The sequence below is a fragment of the Pongo pygmaeus genome, chromosome 6 (assembly GCF_028885625.2).
Source record: "Pongo pygmaeus isolate AG05252 chromosome 6, NHGRI_mPonPyg2-v2.0_pri, whole genome shotgun sequence".
Classification (NCBI taxonomy): Eukaryota; Metazoa; Chordata; class Mammalia; order Primates; family Hominidae; genus Pongo; species Pongo pygmaeus.
In genome coordinates this window covers 107,091,760-107,111,561 of record NC_072379.2, presented here as the reverse complement: position 1 = coordinate 107,111,561, position 19,802 = coordinate 107,091,760, and the positions used below count along the sequence as shown (strand labels likewise).

Below are 19,802 nucleotides of genomic sequence, written 5' to 3'. Positions count from 1 at the left end.
CTGATGAGCCTGCATTCACACGCAGTCCCCCAAGTTCATGGTGTACATTTGGGTTCATTTCTGGTAGTGTGCATTCTGTGGGTCTGAACAAATGTATAATTATATTTATCCATCATTATGATACTATACAGAGGATTTTTAGGGCAGTAAAAATACTGTCCTCTGTCCCCTACCTATTTATTCCTTCTACACTGTGCTTTTGGCAACCGCTGATCTTTTTTACTGTCTTCATAGTTTTGCCTTTCTAAAGTGTTATACAGCTGGAATCATGCTTCTATGGTCTGAATGTTTGTGCCTCTCAAAATTCATGTGGAAATCATAACCGCTAAGGTGATGATATTAAGAGGTAGGTCTTTGGGAGGTGATTAGGTCAGAAGGGTGTAGCCCTTAGGAATGGGATTAGTGCCCTTCTAAAAGACAACCCATAGAGCTAGTTAGTACCTTCTACGATGTGAGGACACAGTAAGAAGACAGCCATCTGTGAACCAGGAAGTGGGCTTTCAGCAGATACCAAATCTGTTAATACTGATCTTGGACTTCCCAGTCTCCAGAACTGTGAGAAATTTTGTGTGAAATAAATTTCTATTGTTTATACGATACCTAAGCCAGGCATGTGTACCTGTAGTCCCAGCTACTTGGGAGGCTGAGGCAGGTGGATTGCGTGAGCCCAGGAGTTTGAGGCGGTAGTGAGCTATGATCATGCCACTGCACTCCAGCCTGAGTGACAGAGTGAGACCCTGTCTCTATAAAACACACACATAGACACCCCATATTACATATATATGTAAGCTCCCCAGTTTATGGGATTTTGTTGTAGGAGCCTGAACAGACTAAGACACAGTATGTAGCCTTTTCAGATTGGCTGTTTTCACTTAGTAATATGCATTTCAGGTTTCTCACGGTCTTTTTATGGCTTGATAGCTCATGTCTTTGTAGCACTGAACAATCTTCCATTGTCTGTCTGTAGCACATACACATACCGTATATTGATGTACCACAGTTTATCCATTCACTTAATAAAATACATCTTGTTGTTTTGAAATGTTGGCAATTATGAATAAGGCTTCTGTAAACATCCTTGTGCAGATTTTATTATGGACATAGTCTTCAGCTCCTTTGGGTAAATATCAAGGAGTACCATTCCTGGGTCATATGTTAAGAGTATGTTTAATTTTGTAAGAAGCTACCGAACTATCTTTCAAAGTGGCTGTACCATTTTGTGTTTCTTCAGCAGTGAGTGAGAGTTCCTTTTACTTTACATCCTCACCAGCATTTAGTGTTCTCAGTGTTGTGTATTCTGGCCATTCTAATAGATATGTAGTAGTATCACGGTTATTTTAGTTTGCATTTTCCTGATGACGTATGATGTGGTACAACTTCTCATATGTTTATTTGTTATCTATATATCTCCTTTGATGAGGTGTCTGTTACAGCCTTTGGCACATTTGTAATTGAGTTTGTGTTCTTATTGTTGAGCTTTAAGAGTTCTTTGGACATTACGGATGACAGCTCTTTATCAGATATGTCTGTTGAAAATATTTTTTCCCAATCTCTGCCTCGTTGTCTTATTCTCTTGACATTGACCTTCACAGAGCAGAAGGTTGTTTTTCTTTTTTTTTTTTTTTTTTGAGAAAAAGCCTGGCTCTATCACCCAGGCTAGAGTGCAGTGGCACGATCTTGGCTCGCTGCAACCTCTGCCTCCTGGATTCAAGTGATTCTCCTGCCTCAGCCTCCCAAGTAGCTGAGATTACAGACGTGCACCACCATGCCTGGCTAATTTTTTGTATTTTTAGTAGAAACGGGGTTTCACCATGCTGACCAGGCTGGTCTTGAACTCCTGACCTCGTGATCTGCCTGCCTCAGCCTCCCAAAGTGCTGGGATTACAGGCGTGAGCCACCGTGCCTGGCCAGAAGTTTTTAATATTAATGAAGTCCACCTTATCAATTTTTTCTTTCGTGGATTGTGCATTTGATATTGTCTCAAAGTCATTGCCATTCCTAAGGTCATCTAAGTTTTCTCCTATGTTATATTCTAGTTTTATACATTTGCATTTTACATTTAGATCTGTAATCTGTTTTGAGAATTTTTTTGATAGGTATAAAGTCTGTGTCTAGATTAATTTGTGTGCAGATGTCCAGTTGTCATTTGTTAAGAAGACTATTTTTGCTCCATTGTATTACCTTTGCTCTTTTGTCAAAGATCAATTAACTATATTTAATTGGGTCTGTTTCTGGACTCTCTATTCTGTTCCATTGATCTATTTGTCTTTTCTTTTACCAATACCACATTTTTAAATTGGATTATTCTTTTGTTGTTTGTATGTGTTCTTTTTACATAGTAGTTAACAACCCCTTCTATGTTATATGCTGTAGTTTCTTCTAGCCTGACTTACTTGATTTAATGAGCACTTATTACTTAGGTAGTGAAATCTTTTTCATATGGCTATCAGCAGCTCTAGACTGGAAATTCTTTCATAACCTGTAACTGTGTGGCTTCAGCATCTAGCACCATGTCTGGTATAGATTAAGTATTCTATAAATCGTTTGCAATGAATGATGTGTAAGACCTGACCTTTTTCTTCAAGGAATTAAAGTCTAGTGTCACATAAAGTAGTCCAGAATTTAACAATGAGGAAGGGGAAAAAAAGCATAGTATCTAAATTGCATATTAAATTATGTGTTGTAGGAAGACTTATCTATTGGGAAACTTCCCTAAATTAGTTCTTTTCCCTAAACATTCTATTCCTCATTTTCTTTTTTTATTTACCTCTATACTGAAAGTGAATTATTTTCTATTAGCTTAAAAATTAATTTTCTATCAGCTATAATAGGAATATTTTAACTGCTTTTTTTGAGACAGCTTGCTGAGTTTAGTCCAAATAGTCTTGTGTTTTCTATTATACCCAATTTCAATTTTTAACGTGAGTTCTAATTTTTTTTTCTTGTCATTTCAGGTAAGACCATGAATTATGACATTTCTTAAATGAAGCATTCAAGAAGTGAGAGAATGTCATAGAAAATAAATGATTTTTAAGTTATGTCTATTAATCTGACTGTAGATATATATATTTACCTCCTTAGTAATGCAAGAAGTGTTTGTGGGAAGCAGAGAAGCAAACAACTGTATTTCTTGTTCTCACCTAAGCATTACTGGAGGATAAGCCACATCAGTCTACAAAGAGGTTTTCATACAAACATAATAAGATGTAAATGGACCAAAAGTGAAGCACATTCTTGCAGTAAGCACTGTTACTCTCCAAGCAACCATGGTTTACATATTGGGATTTTGAAACTTAGCACTTCTGCTCCCAAGGGACTTACAAAAGTGAACATTTGTATGTCCCGTATTAAAAGTACTTTGAACTCTGTTTCAAAGGCTGTTTTTGGCAATCAAATGATTTCACGTTTAGCTCAATTTAAGCCAAGTTCCCAAATTTTAAGAAAAGTATCAAATAGTGGCTGGTTAAAACAGAAAAACATCAAACAAGCCATCAAATCTCTGAAAAAATATAGTGACAAATCAGCAGAAAAGAGTCCTTTTCCAGAAGAGAAAAGTCACGTTATAGACAAAGAAGAAGATACAGGTAAACGCAGTCTTTTTCATTACACGAGTTCTATAACCACAAAATTTGGAGACTCATTCTACTTTTTATCAAATCATATTAATTCATATTTCAAACGTAAGGAAAAAATGTCTCAACAAAAGGAAAATGAACATTTCCGGGACAAATCAAAACTTGAAGATAAAAAGGTAGAAGAGGGGAAATTAGGATCTCCAGATCCTGGCATCCTGGCTTATAAGCCAGGCTCAGAATCTTTACATACTGTGGACAAGCCTACAAGTCCTTCTGCGATACCTGATGTTCTTCAAGTTTCAACTAAACAAAGTATTGCTAACTTTCTTTCTCGTCCCACGGAAGGTGTACAAGCTTTAGTAGGTGGTTATATTGGTGGACTTGTCCCCAAATTAAAGTATGATTCAAAGAGTCAGTCAGAAGAACAGGAAGAGCCTGCTAAAACTGATCAGGGTGTCAGCAAAGACAGAAATGCAGAGGAGAAAAAGCGTTTATCTCTTCAGCGAGAAAAGGCAAGTTGTTCAGTGTGCTTTTCGGTTCTATTACTTTTTGTCAAATTTATAAGTTTTATTTCCTAATGAGAACTAAGAAACTTTTATTGTTCTTTAGAGCAGTTTTGTATTCTAATCATATCTATTTAATATGTCTTTGTAGATTATCGCAAGGGTGAGTATTGATAACAGGACCCGGGCATTAGTTCAGGCATTAAGAAGAACAACTGACCCAAAGCTCTGCATTACTAGGGTTGAAGAACTGACTTTTCATCTTCTAGAATTTCCTGAAGGAAAAGGAGTGGCTGTCAAGGTAATTTCTAATTTATTTAATCTAGTTTTGTCTTGGAATAGAAATACTAAAAAATCTTCTGAAATGGAGAAGGCAAAGCCTTTCATTTTTCTATTTGAATTTTGTGGTTTTTCTTATACATGTGATGTATATTCAGTAATTACCCTATTTATTTTGTGACATACATTATGCTAATCAATTCATTTTATTTTGTTAGCACCAATATGTATACTTTGAAATTAAACATTTATAAAATAGGAAATAATCAGTGTATTAGTTGAATTGCCTAACAGCTGCCAGATTTTTCTTTAGTGCAATGTAAATATTTATACTATGTAACTGTTCTTTTAAGATAGGAGACATAATTCATATGTGAGGCTGTTGTTTTTATTTCATGGTCCTTTCATATTTGAAAGTCTAAAAATTTTAATGACCTTACTCATAATTGAATTAGTAATCATATTAAGTAAAACAATGAGCTTTTCTTTGCCTCAGTTTTTTCAACTATAAAGTAATGAAGATAATTTAGACTCATTTAAATGGACTGTTTTCAGAGAAGTGCTATAAAATATGACTAATGTGATTGAGTCTCTTTACATCTATATTATTAAGATTATTTGTAATATTTAATGAAAAATTTGAAAATATCATAATGATAGATATTGCTTACATTTCATTAGAAATCTATTAGTGCTTATTTTTAGCTTGCCGTTCAGAAAATTGTTTTAACTTAGATCACATTTATTCTACTTTTTAACAATTACCTTGTTGAAAAATTGTCTTTGAATAACGTACCCATCCTTAATTGTGTATTGTATAACACATACATTATTATAGGTAGCTTCACTATTTTATGGTCCTATAATTTGGGATTATATTTTATATTTATATAATCTCTTACATAAAAGATAAGATTCTCAAATATACATATGCTTTTAAGTATATTTCACATTTCAGTGATATACTGAAAGCAAAGATCTTAAATAGAATTACGTACTGGCTTAGTCCATTTGGGCTGTCATAATAAAATACCTTAGTCTGGGTAATTTATAAACAACAGAAATTTATTTCTCGTAGTTCTGGAGGCTGGACAGTCCAAAATCAAGGCACCAACAATTTGATGTCTGGTGAAAGTCCCGTTCCTCCTAGACAGCAGCTTCTCATGGCCTACTTACATGGCAGAAGGGGCAAGGTGGCTCACTTCAACCTCTTTTACAAGGCCAGTTGAACTACTGATTGATTTCTGAGTAGTTTTCAGTTGCAGTTTAAATAGTCTTGCCAATTGAAACTCTGAGGACTCTTTTGTCTTACATAACTAATCCCAAATCTAAGGACCTTTCAATACTATGAAAAAATGTAATATAGGAATGTATATTCAGATCAATTATGAATAAAAATCTAGATAGTCTGAAAAAAGTTGTCACCCTTCCCTTAAATAATCATCTGAAAAACAGTGAACTGGACAAATTGCATAAAACATGTCAGCATGTACACTCTAGTGTGAACTTTTCCAGCTAAACTTTTTGTTATTATCAAGAGTTGAGCTTTTAAAAAATGATAGAATTTTTATAAAACATCTGTATGAATTTTACTTTTTTATGTGTCTATCATATTTAAGGTAGCTAAATTCAGGGAATTATGTCTGATATGTAATGCCCTAAAAAAAATGAGTTACTTATTTTGTATGCTACATTTATGGCAGCCACATTTAGGGAATTGTCTGTGATAATTTTTTCATTGTTTGTGATGAAGGTGGTCTCCTTTCATTATGTTTTTTAATTAAAAAGAAGAACTTTGACTATTTAGAAAGAAGGCAGCACAAAGCATTGTAGGGAATTAGAAGAAAGAAAAGATAAGAAAATAAAAATAATATATTTTAACTACCCTCAGATTACCACTGTAATGTATTAGAGTTTATTTGTGTTCACTGGATTAAGCTTCCTTAAGCTGTAATAGCAAACAACACCGAAATCTCAGTGACTTAACAAAACAGTTTTGTTTCTGGCTCGTGCAAAGTCAACTGTGGGTTTCGGTGACTCTTTGGCACAGTGAACCTCCGTGTGGTGGTTACTTAGATCCTTTCCTGTTGTCTGTATTTTAATTGAGTCTTTCTCTATGATTTCTGTGGCAAGGAAATAATATTTCAGCAGAAGTTGCCACAGGTTTCTTCTACTCACAATCTGTTTATCCTGTCCGATTGCATGGGCCTGAAAAGTACAACCTTCTGTATGCTTGGAAGGGGAAGCAAACTGGGTATTGGTGAACATTAGTAATGTCTGCACAGTATTCCTTCAGAAATTATTCTATGCACATATATACCAAAATAAACTCATTCTGTATATGTTGTTTTATAATCTGGTTTTTTAGCATATAATGTATACCTTTCTATATCAGTAAATATTCCTTTATCCTATACCCAGTTTGAAAATGTTATTTATGTAACTGATTAGATCCAAATAAGGGTTCAGTCTAGATCACACATTGCATCTGACTATTTCTCCAAGTCACTTAAAATATAATGCAGTCCTTCAGCCACATCTTCTTCACCTGCACCTTTAAAACTGATTTAATTGAAGACATTAGGCTGGTTAACAGGCAGAATGACTCGCTTTCTGGATGTACCTGCCTTCTTCCTTCTCAGTGTTATTTGAAGTGTTCCTTTTTCCTTTTCATTTCCTGAACATTGGAATTTAAATATAATGGCTTGATTGAGTTAAACATTTTGTTGTTAGAGCACGTTGTAGGTAATGTCATGTGCCTCATAATGCATCATATCAAGACACACATGACAATTAGTTGAACAACCATTAGTAATGGTAAGGATGACCACCGGGTTAAAGTGCTGACAATCTGCTTCTCATTGGACAATTGTGCTAGAAGCATTATCTCATCAACCATTAACCTAATCATTTCCAGAACTAATAATTTCATTTCCTAATCATTTCCAGAACTAATAGTTACAGAATGACCAATGTCTAATTCTGTTACTCCTACATTATAATTGACATTCTTCTGTAAAGTAGAGCCTTCCTTCATCAACTGAAGCTATTTGGATATTCTCAAAGGCAAATTTTACAGGAAAGGAAGGAGAAATGCTTAATTTATTTGTATTTAGTTACCAGTTTTCTTTTTTTTTTTTTTTTTTTCCTTCAATTTGGGAGCCGGTACTGTTTATTAACCAACCAGCTTAGAAAAATAATCATGGTAGACACCTTAGTTCATTTTTCTAATAAGCCTGTTGATCTGGTCTTCCCTGTTGCCAGCATCTCCACCTTCTACAAAATGGGTGGTCTTTTTCTTCATTCCACCTTGTGGAGAAGACAATTTGAAGGGCCACAGGAAGTTATTTGCCTCTTTGAAGCGTTTTCCAACAGTATAGATCTCATGAATCAGATCCTCCATGCAGATGATGCCGTATTTACCAAGAGATTGAGCAATCAAAGCGTTATCTGTCAAAGCAATTCGCTTCTTATTGATTTTGCCATAACCTCGCTTGTAGATTAGTTCATTTAATGACTTCAGATTGGGGTACCCCCATGCAATATATGGCTCTACAGTCCTCAGCAAGCATGTTCATCGAAGCCTTGTTGAGCTTCACAAAGGTTCCATTGAAGATTTGACGAAGGCGAAGAAGCTGCAACACCTTTCGGACCTTTGGGCTCATGCCATTGATACCTCTGATTCTGATGACAAATGCCAGTTTGGGTTCTGCAGGTACATAGTAGTTGCCAGCTTTTCTTGCCATCCTCGCCATTCGAATTTCAGTTCTGTACGTCTGCCTATATTCCTTGTGATAGTGCTTTGCTTTTTCATAGATAAGCTTCCTCCTTGCCTTTCGAAGCATCTTTTGGGCAAACTTCTTTCTCAGGCGCTTGATCTTCAGCTCTGAGAAATTCCTTCGCTTTTTCTTAAGGGTTTCTGGCACAGCAGGAACCTTCTTCTTCTTCTATTCTACACCTACCATGGTTCCAGCTGGAAAAAGAGCTAGTTACCAGTTTTCAAAGTAAGGTGTTACTTTAATAGCTGCCTCAGTGATTAAATGAATTTTTTTGCACCTTTAAAAAAATATTATGGACTCCTTGTTTTTCTAAGTTAAATGTGTTTCTTTTTCTTTTTTTGGGAGACAGAGTCTCTGTCACCCAGGCTGGAATGCAGTGCCACAGTCTTCACTCACTGCAACTTCTGCCTCCCAGGTTCAGCCCAGCTCAGCCTCCTGAGTGCCTGGGACCACAGGTGTGCACAACCACACCCAACTAATTTTTGTATTTTTTGTAGAAAGAGGGTCTCACCATGTTGCCCAGGTTGGCCTCGAATTCTTGGGCTCAAGCAGTCTTCCTGCCTTGCCTCCCAAAGTACTGAGATTATAGGTGTAAGCCACCTCACCCAGCCTGTTTCTTTTTTTTTTTTTTTTTTTGAGGTGGAGTCTTGCTCTGTCACCAGGCTGGAGTGCAGTGGTGTGATCTCGGCTCAGTGCAACCTCCACCTCCTGAGTTCAAGGGATTCTCCTGCCTCAGCCTCCCGAGTAGCTGGGACTACAGGTGCCTGCCACCACACCCAGCTAATTTTTGTATCTTTAGTAGCGATGGGCTTTTACCATGTTGGCCAGGATGGTCTCGATCTCCTGACCTCAGGTAATCCACCTGCCTCGGCCTCCCAAAGTGCTGGGATTACAAGCGTGAGCCACTGCTCCCGGCCTCACTGAGCCTGTTTCTATGATCTGTTTTCCCCCTCTCTTTTTTAAAATGCTGAATTTGTCACAAGGATTCATACATCCTTTGGGTTTATTAAAAAACTTTTTATAAAAATATTATATATAGAAAACAACACAAATTGTAAGTTTATAGTTCCACGATTTTTCACACATGAAATACATCTGTATAACCACCACCCTGAATGAGAAACAATCTTATGAACACTCCAAATACTGTCCCCAAAAAGGTTGATCAGTTTTTCAGAATTCTAGCAGCATAATTTAGTTGTGCCTCTTTTTGCATGTTCTATGAATGATACAGCATGTGTTCTTATATGTCTGTTTTTTTCTTCACTCAATATTATGTTTGTGAGAACCTTCTATATTGTTGGGTATACTTTTCATTTTTCCCTCTACTGCTAGACATTTGGATGGTTTGTAGTTTGGGAATATTTAGTAGTAGTACCTCTGGGTTATATCTTTGGAAAACATAGGTCTTTGTTTCTTTGGAGTATATACCTAAGAGTACTTTTGCTGCTCACAGAATGAGCATATTTGTAACGAGTATATACCTAAGAGTACTTTTGCTGCTCGCAGAATGAGCATATTTGTAACAAGTATATACCTAAGAGTACTTTTGCTGCTCACAGAATGAGCATATTTGTAACGAGTATATACCTAAGAGTACTTTTGCTGCTCACAGAATGAGCATATTTGTAACATTAGTAGATACTGCCAAATGGTTTTGCATAGTGCTTGTGCCAATTTATTCTTTCACCAGAATTCTATGAGGCCTCTGTGTTCTACTTTCTCTCCAACACTTTATTTTTTAATTTTTTTTTTGAGACTGCGTGTCGGCTCTGTCGTCCAGGCTGGAGTGCAGTGGTGCAATCTCGACTTGCTGCAACCTCCGCCTCCTGGGTTCAAGCAGTTCTCCTGCCTCAGCCTCCCGAGTAGCTGGGATTACAGGTGCGCACCACCACACCCTGCTAATTTTTGGTTTTTTAGTAGAGACGGGGTTTCACCCTGTTGGTCAGGCTGGTCTGCAACTCCTGACCTCAAGTAATCTGCCCACCTCGGCCTCCCAAAGTATTGGGATTACAGCCGTGAGCCACTGTGCCCAACCTTTTTAAATCTTTTTAATTTGAGCAGTTTTGTTGGGTATTAAGTCATACTAAATTGTTGTTTTAATTTTTTATTTCATCGATAGCTATGATATTCAGGATCTTTTCCAGGGTTTATTGGCCATGTTTATACTTCCTTGTGAAGTACCTATTCCAGATCTTGCCTATTTTTCCATTGGGTTCACCAACTTTTTCTTCATTATTTGTAGAATTTTAAAAATATATTACGGTTGTAACTCACTTGTCATATGTGTGGTGTGTATGTGTATGTCTTACAAGTCGTTCTCCTATTCCGTGTTTGTGTTCTCCTATTTGTGTTTTTTGATGAACAGATATTCTTAATTTTGTCCAATTTATAAATACTTTTCTTTATAGTTAGTATTTTGTGTCCTGTTTAAGAAATCTTTGCCTATCCTAAAGTCATAAAAGTATTTTTGGCCAGGTGCCGTGGCTCAGGCCTGTAATCCTAGCACTTTGGGAGGCTGAGGTGGGCAGATCACGAGGTCAAGAGATCAAGACCATCCTGGCCAACATGGTGAAACCTCGTCTCTACTAAAAATACAAAAATTAGTTGGGCTTGGTGGCTTGCGCCTGTAGTTCCAGCTACTTGGGAGGCTGAGGCAGGAGAATGGCTTGAACCTGGAGGCGGAGGTTGCAGTGAGCTGAGATCACGCCACTGCACTCCAGCCTGGCAACAGAGTGAGACTCCGTCTAAAAAAAAAAAAATATATATATATATATATAAATTTTACTGTGTTTTCTTCTGAAACCTTGCTTTGCCTTTTACTCTTCTATCTATTATTCATCTAGAATAGATTTGGTTGTGTGGTGTGTGTCAGAAGTCCTGACTTTTAAAAAGTATACTTATCCAGTTGACTCAGCACCATTTATTGAAAAGACCTTTATCATAAATGAGATGTATATATGGATCTGTTTCTAGACACAGTATTTTTTATTTATGTGTTTTTTGAGATGGAGTTTCGCTCTTGTTGCCCAGGCTGGAGTGCAATGGCACAATCTCAGCTCACCACAACCTCCGCCTCCCAGGTTAAAGTGATTCTGCCTCAGCCTCCCTAGTAGCTGGGATTACAGGCATGCACCACCATGCCCAGCTAGTCTTGTATTTTTAGTAGAGACGGGGTTTCCCCATGTTGGTCAGGCTGGTCTCGAACTCCTGACATCAGGTGATCCACCCATCTCGGCTTCCCAAAGTGCTGGTATTACGGGCATGAGTCACTGTGCCCAGCCAGACACAGTATTTTGTTCCACTGGTATATTTGTGTGTGGTTGTGCTGATAGTGCACTGGCTAAATTTTTGCAGCTGTATAAACTTAATATTAGGTAGTATAAATCCTCCAACCTTGTTCTTCTTAATATTGTTGGCATGGCTATTCTTGACATGTTATATTTCTATATGAATTTTAGAATCAGCTTATCTACAAAAAAATTTTTAAAAGAGAAAAACATGGTGGGATTGCAGTGAATATGTGGAACAATTTAGGGTGAATTGGGTCTTTGATGAGTTTCCAAGCCATGTCATATGGCATATTTTTTCAATTTTTTGGGTCATCGTTATTTTCCTTCTGTGTTTTAAAAATTTTCAGTGTGGGTATCTTTTACATCTTCCATTGGAATGATTTTATTTAACTAATTCATAGGTATCTGATATATTTTGATAATTTTATTTTGTTATTTTTATTTCAACATCTTTTTGTGGTAATTCTAATATGAACATCAATTCTTGGTTTTTGTCATTTGCTACTGGATTCGCATACATTATAGTTTTTCTGGATGCTGGACATTGTAAGTTTAAAAAATTGCATAAGCTCTAGATTATATCAAATTATATCTTTTTCTGGGGTTTATTTGTTCTTCTGTTTGGCATTTGAGTGGAGCCCTGTTAGCCTTCATTCAGTTAGGGTCAAATCTGGATCAAGGCTGTATTACAGTTTGGGTAAGACCTCTAGTTTGCCCTGATTTTGGGGCATATTCTTCCAGGGCTTTCAGTTGAGAGCCTGGTGTGTTCACTTAACCACCACCTCATTGGGTCCTAAAACCTCAAGAATACAAAGCCTTCCACTCTGATTTTCAGAGGTCTTCAGCTTACCTTTCGCCTTCCACACCTCATGATTTTAGAATTCAGCAAATGTCTTGAGGTAAAGCCAGCCATGTGTTTGAAGCCCTTCAGGTCTTCCATTTTTTTCACTCCAAATCCCTTAGATGCTAAATGATCAGCTGGTTTCTCTGTCCTTTATTTGGGGCCCTCTGTCTGAGTCAGACTCACTTTTTTGGTCCTTTACTTTTTCCTGGAATAAGCAAATGCCTCAAGGGAAGAAAAGCTATAGTTTACCAGCTCACTTCCTAGTAATTACTCCTTCTCCAGATTCTTGGCTCCATCTGTTCTTGTTGCTTCAGCAGCTCTCTGTCTGATGCCTTTAAACAGATGGTACTTTTCTTGTATTTCATCAAGATTTTCTTGTTCTTGATGTGAGCATTGATCTGTAACAGAGTGTTTTATCTTAACCGGAAATGGAAATTTGCATTATTCTCCACCATTGCTCAAGTTCCTCTAGTGGGGCCTCACAGCTTAATATTAGGGGAAAAAATATTGAGAAAGAATTTAGAGTATTTCGGGTTGATTGATCATAAAAAAGAAACAAAATGAGTGATACCTAGGAAAATTATTTGATTTACAGAAGGTTACACAGCAGAATTATAGCTGCCACTCAGCCATTCCATTAAACCTGGGGTACTGACTACGTAGGATGCTTCTGTGTAAGAAGCTAGAGAATCTTTGGTAAGCAACATAGAACTCTAGCATTTAAGCTGTTGTCTGTGATCAACAATATGATGTTGAATGCTTAGAATCTTGAAGTCTCAGGTTTATTTAAACTGATTATTTAATTGTAGTGGCCTGCTTTTACCTTCTCACCTCAGTTACCTTTGTTAACATTTGTTTGTATTCCTTTATGAGGCAACCTTGAATCCCATACACAATGTATACAAGATGGTTCATTATTTCTTTTTAATAACAGTTTAACTTCTAGTAGTTACTATGAATCAGTTTTAGCCTCTTAATCTCAGGATTTGGACAAAATATTATACAAAATTTATAATGTTAACCTTTTGTTGTAATAATTTGTAAATTTCTATAAATTATATTTTCTCTAGTTAAGTATTACATCTTTTAATGAAAATATTTGAATATTGGTTAATTTTTGTCCTCAATATTAGAACAAATATAATCTAGAAAATTGACATTAATATATCAAAAACTAATCTGTCTTATAAGATTACTGAGAAAGTAATGAACACTGTCACCTTGATTGTCATGTGGTGAACTGCATGTATTGGTTAATAATAATCATAACATTTTCAGTCTTGATTTGACAAAAGCAACGAAGTATCTTTTCTCTCAATATAGGAAAGAATTATTCCATATTTATTACGACTGAGACAAATTAAGGATGAAACTCTTCAGGCTGTAGTTAGAGAAATTTTGGCCCTAATTGGCTATGTGGATCCAGTGAAAGGGAGAGGAATCCGAATTCTCTCAATTGATGGTGGAGGAACAAGGTAAGGCTAGGAACATGATTCTTTTGTTTTGTTTTGTTTTGTTTTTGAGATGGAGTTTCCCTCTGTTGCCCAGGCTGGAGTGCAGTGGCACAATCTCGGCTCACTGCAACCTCTGCCTCCCAGGTTCAAGCGATTCTCCTGCCTCACCCTCTCAAGTAGCTGGATTTACAGGCTCCCGCCACAATACCCGGCTAATTTTTGTAGTTTTAGTAGAGACAGGGTTTCACCATATTGGCCAGGCTGGTCTCGAACTCCTGACGCCAGGTGATCTGCCTGCCTTGGCCTCCCAAAGTGCTAGGATTACAGGCGTGAGCCACTGCGCCCAGCTGGAACATGATTCTTAAAAACTTTAGGAATTAAAAAAAAAAAAAAAAAAGATTTGATATATCATTATAAAATCAAATTTTTAAAATAAAACATGAAATTGTTTTAATTCTTTATTAATCTAAGTGCTACTCTGACATATACTTCAGTTCTTTGGTTTGATTTAGTATTTATATTTTCGTATTTGATTTGATTTGATTTGATTTCAGTATTTATGTTTTTATATTTGGCCTTTTTAGACCTTTTTGGTAGTTTAGAAGCTTATCAACCATTATTCTCATAAAATCTTGACAATGTTTTATAATTTTAGCTTTCTTTTATTATTTTATTTTTTTGGAGACAGAGCCTTGCTCTGTCGCCCAAGCTGGAGTGCAGTGGTGCGATCTCAGATCACTGCGACCTCTGCCTCCCAAGTTCAAGCAATTCTCCTGTCTCAGCCTCCCAAGCAGCTGGGATTATAGGTGTCCGCCACCATGCCTGGCTAATTTTTTGTATTGTAAGTAGAGACGGGGTTTCACCATGTTGTCCAGGCTGGTTTTGAACTCCTGACCTCAGGTAAACCACCTGCCTCAGCCTCCCAAAGCGCTTTGATTACAGGCATGAGCCACCGCGCCCAGCCAGCTTTCTTTTATTACACTTATCTTACCCATATATATCAGCTAGTCACTTGATAAAGTGATGGTTACAAAATGAGGCTATATTAACTTCCTGACTTCTGATGTCTTCACCTGGAGATGCCAGTTCTGGTGCCATATAAGAAGTAAATTCTTTCTTTGTTCAGAAGGAGATAATTTCACTATTAAGCTCTATTTTTACTACTGGCAATCCATCCATGCTTCCTACTCAGTCTTTGTTTATCTAGTTCCTTCCAACTTGTTGGTTAGATTTTTTGGCTTGGTTTTTCAAACCTTTTCCCCAAAATCTTCTAGCTTGTTCTCTAGTTCCCTGCCATCTCTACTGTTACCTTGTAATTCATAGTACATGCCCTGCCTATTGTTCTTAGCTTTAGCTTACCTCTCTGATTTTGCTTTTTGGTATACCCAACTTGCCAACCACTCTTCTGTATGTTCAAGTACTACCCTGTATCTTTTTGTTAAATTCCTTGGTTCTGTATTCACCTGAGTCCTTTATACTTTGACATCAATATGAAGGAAGGAGTAAGTAATGAGAGAAGGAAGCTAACCTCAGATGGTGGCAGTGGAAGGCAGGAGGAAGGAAAAACGTACCAGTAACTTTTTTTTTTTTTTTTTTTGAGACGGAGTTTTGCTCTCGTTGCCCAGGCTGGAGTGCAGTGACGTAATCTCGGCTCACTGCAACCTCCACCTCCCAGGTTCAAGTGATCAGTTCTCCTGCTGCAGCCTCCCCAAGTAGCTGGGATTATAGGCATGCACTACCACACCCGGCTACTTTTGTATTTTTAGTAGAGATGGGGTTTCACCATGTTGGCAAGGCTGGTGTCAAGCTCCTGACCTCAGGTGATCCACCCGCCTCAGCCTCCCAAAGTGCTGGGATTACAGGTGTGAGCCACCATGCCAATACCAGTAACTTTTAAGAAACATGGAGACAGGATAACCATGGTAGACATAGGTCAAGATCACTCTAAGAGTAAACCTGTGTGTGACTGGGACAAAATTGCAGAGAATCTCAACAGATTGGTGTTGAGGAAAGACAGTTCTTTCTTGAACATATTTAATATAAGATTATATCCATATAGAAGTGCTCGGTTGGCAAAAGCCCACTGAAGAGAGAAAAATCTTTAAAGATCTTAGAGGATATTTCTTAGGAAAGTGAAATAATCTTAAGAAGGTGTATGTCATTCATGTGATATAGATAAAGTGATAACTGGAGAGATTATTCTAGTTCATAGAATTGGTTCCAAATGGTGAAAATAGGGAAAATGGCAGTTAAATGAGTCAGCTAACAAATATTGGGGGCCTACTATGTTGTAAGCACTGATTTAGATCCTGGGGATGGTGAGCAAACAAAACAATACAGTGTTTGCATTGTAGAGAAGGAAAAGACAACAAATAGAAAAACAAAAATATGTTATTCTGGGTGCTATGAAGAAAAATAAAGCAAAGTAAAGGGATAGAGAGGAAGAGTACTATTTTAAAGAATGCTCAGGACCAAGACTTCTTTTTAAAGAAGTTATATTTATGTAGAGATAGGAAGGAAGAAAATTAAAGAACATTCACATGTCTAAGGTCAGACAAGCATGATGAAAAAGAAGTTTGTATCCAATAAATAGTTTATCTTGTAGAGTAAGAGTTGTATTAGTCATATAGGGAGGAAATCAGTGTGAGGTAATTTGGGAAAATCTAGGGGTGGGTTAGGATGAAGTTAGGTTTAGATTAGTAGTTCTCCACTGGAGGTGATTTTGCTCCCTAAAGGACATTTGGCAGTGTCTGGAGACATTTTTGGTTGTCACAACTAGAGCACTGCCACTTGCATCTAGTTTGAAGAGGACAGTTGTGACTAAACATCATACAGTGCACAGGACAGCCCCGCAAAACAAAGATTATCCAACCCAGAATGTCAGCAGTTCTGCTGTTGAGAAAACTTGGTTTAGGGGCATATGGGAAAGCAGCCCAGGTGGGAGGTTTGTGCGGAAAGCAGTAATGTATGAGGGATTGAGAGAAAAAACAAAAAACCCTATCTTTGACTTCTTTGTTATAAGAGAACCTACAGTGGTAGACATAGACAGCTGTGGCAACTTAGCAAATATATACGTATTTAAATTCATTCGGAATTTATGAGTACAACATTTTTAAATAGTTAATTTTCCCGATTATACGAGTAGTTAGAAAAACCTGAGAGAGAAAAAAACCCCAAAACCATAGCTCACAACTCTAAGATTATTTTAGTATTTTGATTTATTTTCTTCTAATCTTTTTCTGTGTGAACATATACGTGCCTATTTTATTTCCTTTTTGTGATAATAGAGGTCACATTGTTAAATGTATTTTATCCAGCATTACATTTAATTCATCATGTCTTGCCTTGAATTAATAATGCACCTCTTTCATAACACATCTTCTTAACTCTCCTCAAATCCACATTATTTGTTGTATTTAAAAAATCAGCATCTTTGGTTTTCTACTTTAATCTTACAGAATTTTCTAGTTACTTCCTGTTAGCATTATCAAGGCACAGTTTGACACTCTAAATTCTTTGGTGCCTAACTACCTTTGTGTTCCAGGACTTACCTACCCCCTACCTTGTGTTGGGAATAGAGCTTTTCATCTTTTTTTTAAATTATTCCACTGTTAAAAATTGTCGTGATACACACATCACAGTTTATATGGTACATACACCCTCAATTGGTCTATATCTCCTAAGCTTTTTCATTGTTTCGCATTCCGTCATGAAGCTATTAACTGCTGTTGGCAAGGATTCAGAAAGGAGCAAAGTCAGCAACGTTAATTAATATACCATTAATGTAGAGGGTTAACCTAAAGTTATTGAGAGTTTTTAAAAATGAATAAAGAAAAGGGAGCTTAAAAATCTGACTGGTGGCCGGGCGCGGTGGCTCACACCTGTAATCTTAGCACTTTGGGAGGCTGAGGCAGGTGGATCATGAGGTCAGGAGATCAAGACCATCCTAGCTAACATGGTGAAACCCTGTATCTACTAAAAATACAAAAAAAAAAAAAAAGGTTAGCCGGGTGTGGTGGCAGGCTCCTGTAGTCCCAGTTACTCGGGAGGCTGAGACAGGAGAATGTTGTGAACCCGGGAGGCGGAGGTTGCAGTGAGCCCAGTGAGCCACTGCACTCCAGCCTGGGCAACAGAGTGAGACAACATCTCAAAAAAAAAAAAAAAAAAATCTGACTGGTGAAATATGTAAGACAAAAATGTATAGAGTCATAGGTGATGAACTATATTAGTAAGAGAAGAAACCAAGGTATGGCATTCCAAAACCAGTGAGTGAGTTTTTAAGTGTTTTCCAGAGTTTTTTTTTTTTTTTTTTTTTCAATTTTATATTGGCATATCTTTGTATTCTTATTTAGTTGTTTGTTGGTTTTTGGCATTCTTAAGAAGTGTATTTGGGTGGATTTCTTCTTCTTTTGACTTTTTTTTTTTCTGTAGAAATGGGATCTCGCTATATTGTTCAGCTGGTCTTGAACTCCTGGCCTCAAGTGATCCTCTTACCTCAACCTCCCAAAGCGCTGGGATTACAGGAATGAGCCACTGCCTGGCCAGATTTATCCTGAAAGAGATACTGTTCTGCAGAAGGATGGGTTCAGTGAAAAAACAAGAGAGAGATACTAATATAAATTTTAAAATGTGCTGCCTTAGTGTAGGTTTTGTATCATTTAGATATTAGATTTTCAAAAGTAATCCTAAAAATTTGGACAGGCAATTTTTACTGATTCTGATTTATATTATTAATTTTCATGTTAGCATATAAACTGCAAAAGCAATTCTTAGATTGTTTTATTCAACAGCTTAAATTATTTTTTCTTTAAACAGGAATTGTCATTTTGCCTTTAATCTTTTCTGTAGGGGCGTGGTTGCTCTTCAGACCCTACGAAAATTAGTTGAACTTACTCAGAAGCCAGTTCATCAGCTCTTTGATTACATTTGTGGTGTAAGCACAGGTAATTATTATTATATGTAAGTGGTGCATTCTGGCAGTACATCAAGGAAAAGAACATTAAGCACTTATGTTTAAGATCATAGTCCTTTGCCTTCTCCAGCCCTCTCTCCATACCCCAAAATTTTCTCCTTGTCTTTTGTTCATGGTTATGCCAGTTAGGCACACTAGGTGGCAGTGTGTCCTACCTATTATAGCTAGATATGGCATCAGCTGTTTAAAAGGACATCCAAGAGTACCTAATATGTTTAATTACATTGGTTCCTAGGACTAACTTGAAGGAGAATTGCTTAGTGACTTGGTGAGTTGTCAAATATACCATGTTCTGTGACTAAAACTAAGTAATTCATTGATGTTAGAAAGAACATGAATTATCTACCATAGTATCTTATATATAATTGAATGTAAAACATTTGTAAATATTTTTAAATTATTATTATTATCATTATTGGGGGTAGCATTTATTCAATCCTTTTTGAGACCTGGTAAATCCCTTTATGTTTGTTAACCCAGTAAGACACATGAATTTTGTTTGTTCTTACTACTCCCATTTTACCCCTGAAACAAATGGGGCTCTGAGAAGGAAAGTCATTTGTCCCAGGTGACATAGCTAGAAAGTATCAACGCTAAAATTTAAGCCAAAACTATGATTCAGGAGATCTTATCATCATAAGGGCTATAACTTAACCTGATAAAAGCTAAGGGTTCTTTTTTCTAGGTGCCATATTAGCTTTCATGTTGGGGTTGTTTCATATGCCCTTGGATGAATGTGAGGAACTTTATCGAAAATTAGGATCAGATGTATTTTCACAAAATGTCATTGTTGGAACAGTCAAAATGAGTTGGAGCCATGCATTTTATGACAGTCAAACATGGGAAAACATTCTAAAGTAAGTTACAATTACTCTTTTTAAATGTTCTGATTATATAGGTAGTATGTGCATATTATAATTTGAAAAATGTCAATATTAAATTATATTCTTGCATATTATAATTTGAAAAATATCAAGAATATCAAATTATTTGACTAATTAGAGATAACCACTGTTAGTATTTTGGTGAATCATAGTTTAGTAATTGTTTTGGGGGGTTCGTGTGTGTGAGATTTGCATGTAAAAGTTACAATTGCCTTTTTT

The 19,802-nt window shown here is 36.7% G+C and overlaps 1 protein-coding gene and 1 pseudogene across 4 annotated transcripts in view; one reads left to right on the top strand and one right to left on the bottom strand.

Moving 5' to 3' along the window:
• Positions 1 to 2,954: 2,954 nt before the first annotated feature.
• PNPLA8 (patatin like phospholipase domain containing 8) overlaps positions 2,955 to 19,802 on the top strand; it is a 42,724-nt gene continuing 25,876 nt past the window's right edge. For 2 of the 4 annotated variants that reach the window (XM_063667723.1, XM_054494287.2), the window contains exons 1-5: positions 2,957 to 4,087; positions 4,230 to 4,379; positions 13,597 to 13,748; positions 18,543 to 18,670; positions 19,385 to 19,556. In XM_063667723.1, coding sequence (XP_063523793.1) covers positions 3,038 to 4,087; positions 4,230 to 4,379; positions 13,597 to 13,748; positions 18,543 to 18,670; positions 19,385 to 19,556 — 1,652 coding nt within the window. In that variant the 5' untranslated portion in view covers positions 2,957 to 3,037. Of the gene's footprint in view, positions 4,088 to 4,229; positions 4,380 to 13,596; positions 13,749 to 18,542; positions 18,671 to 19,384; positions 19,557 to 19,802 lie in introns of all 4 variants that reach the window. The other 2 variants (XM_054494288.2, XM_063667724.1) reach the window with 2 other exon arrangements.
• On the bottom strand, positions 7,527 to 8,322 carry LOC129040182 (large ribosomal subunit protein uL30-like; annotated as a pseudogene).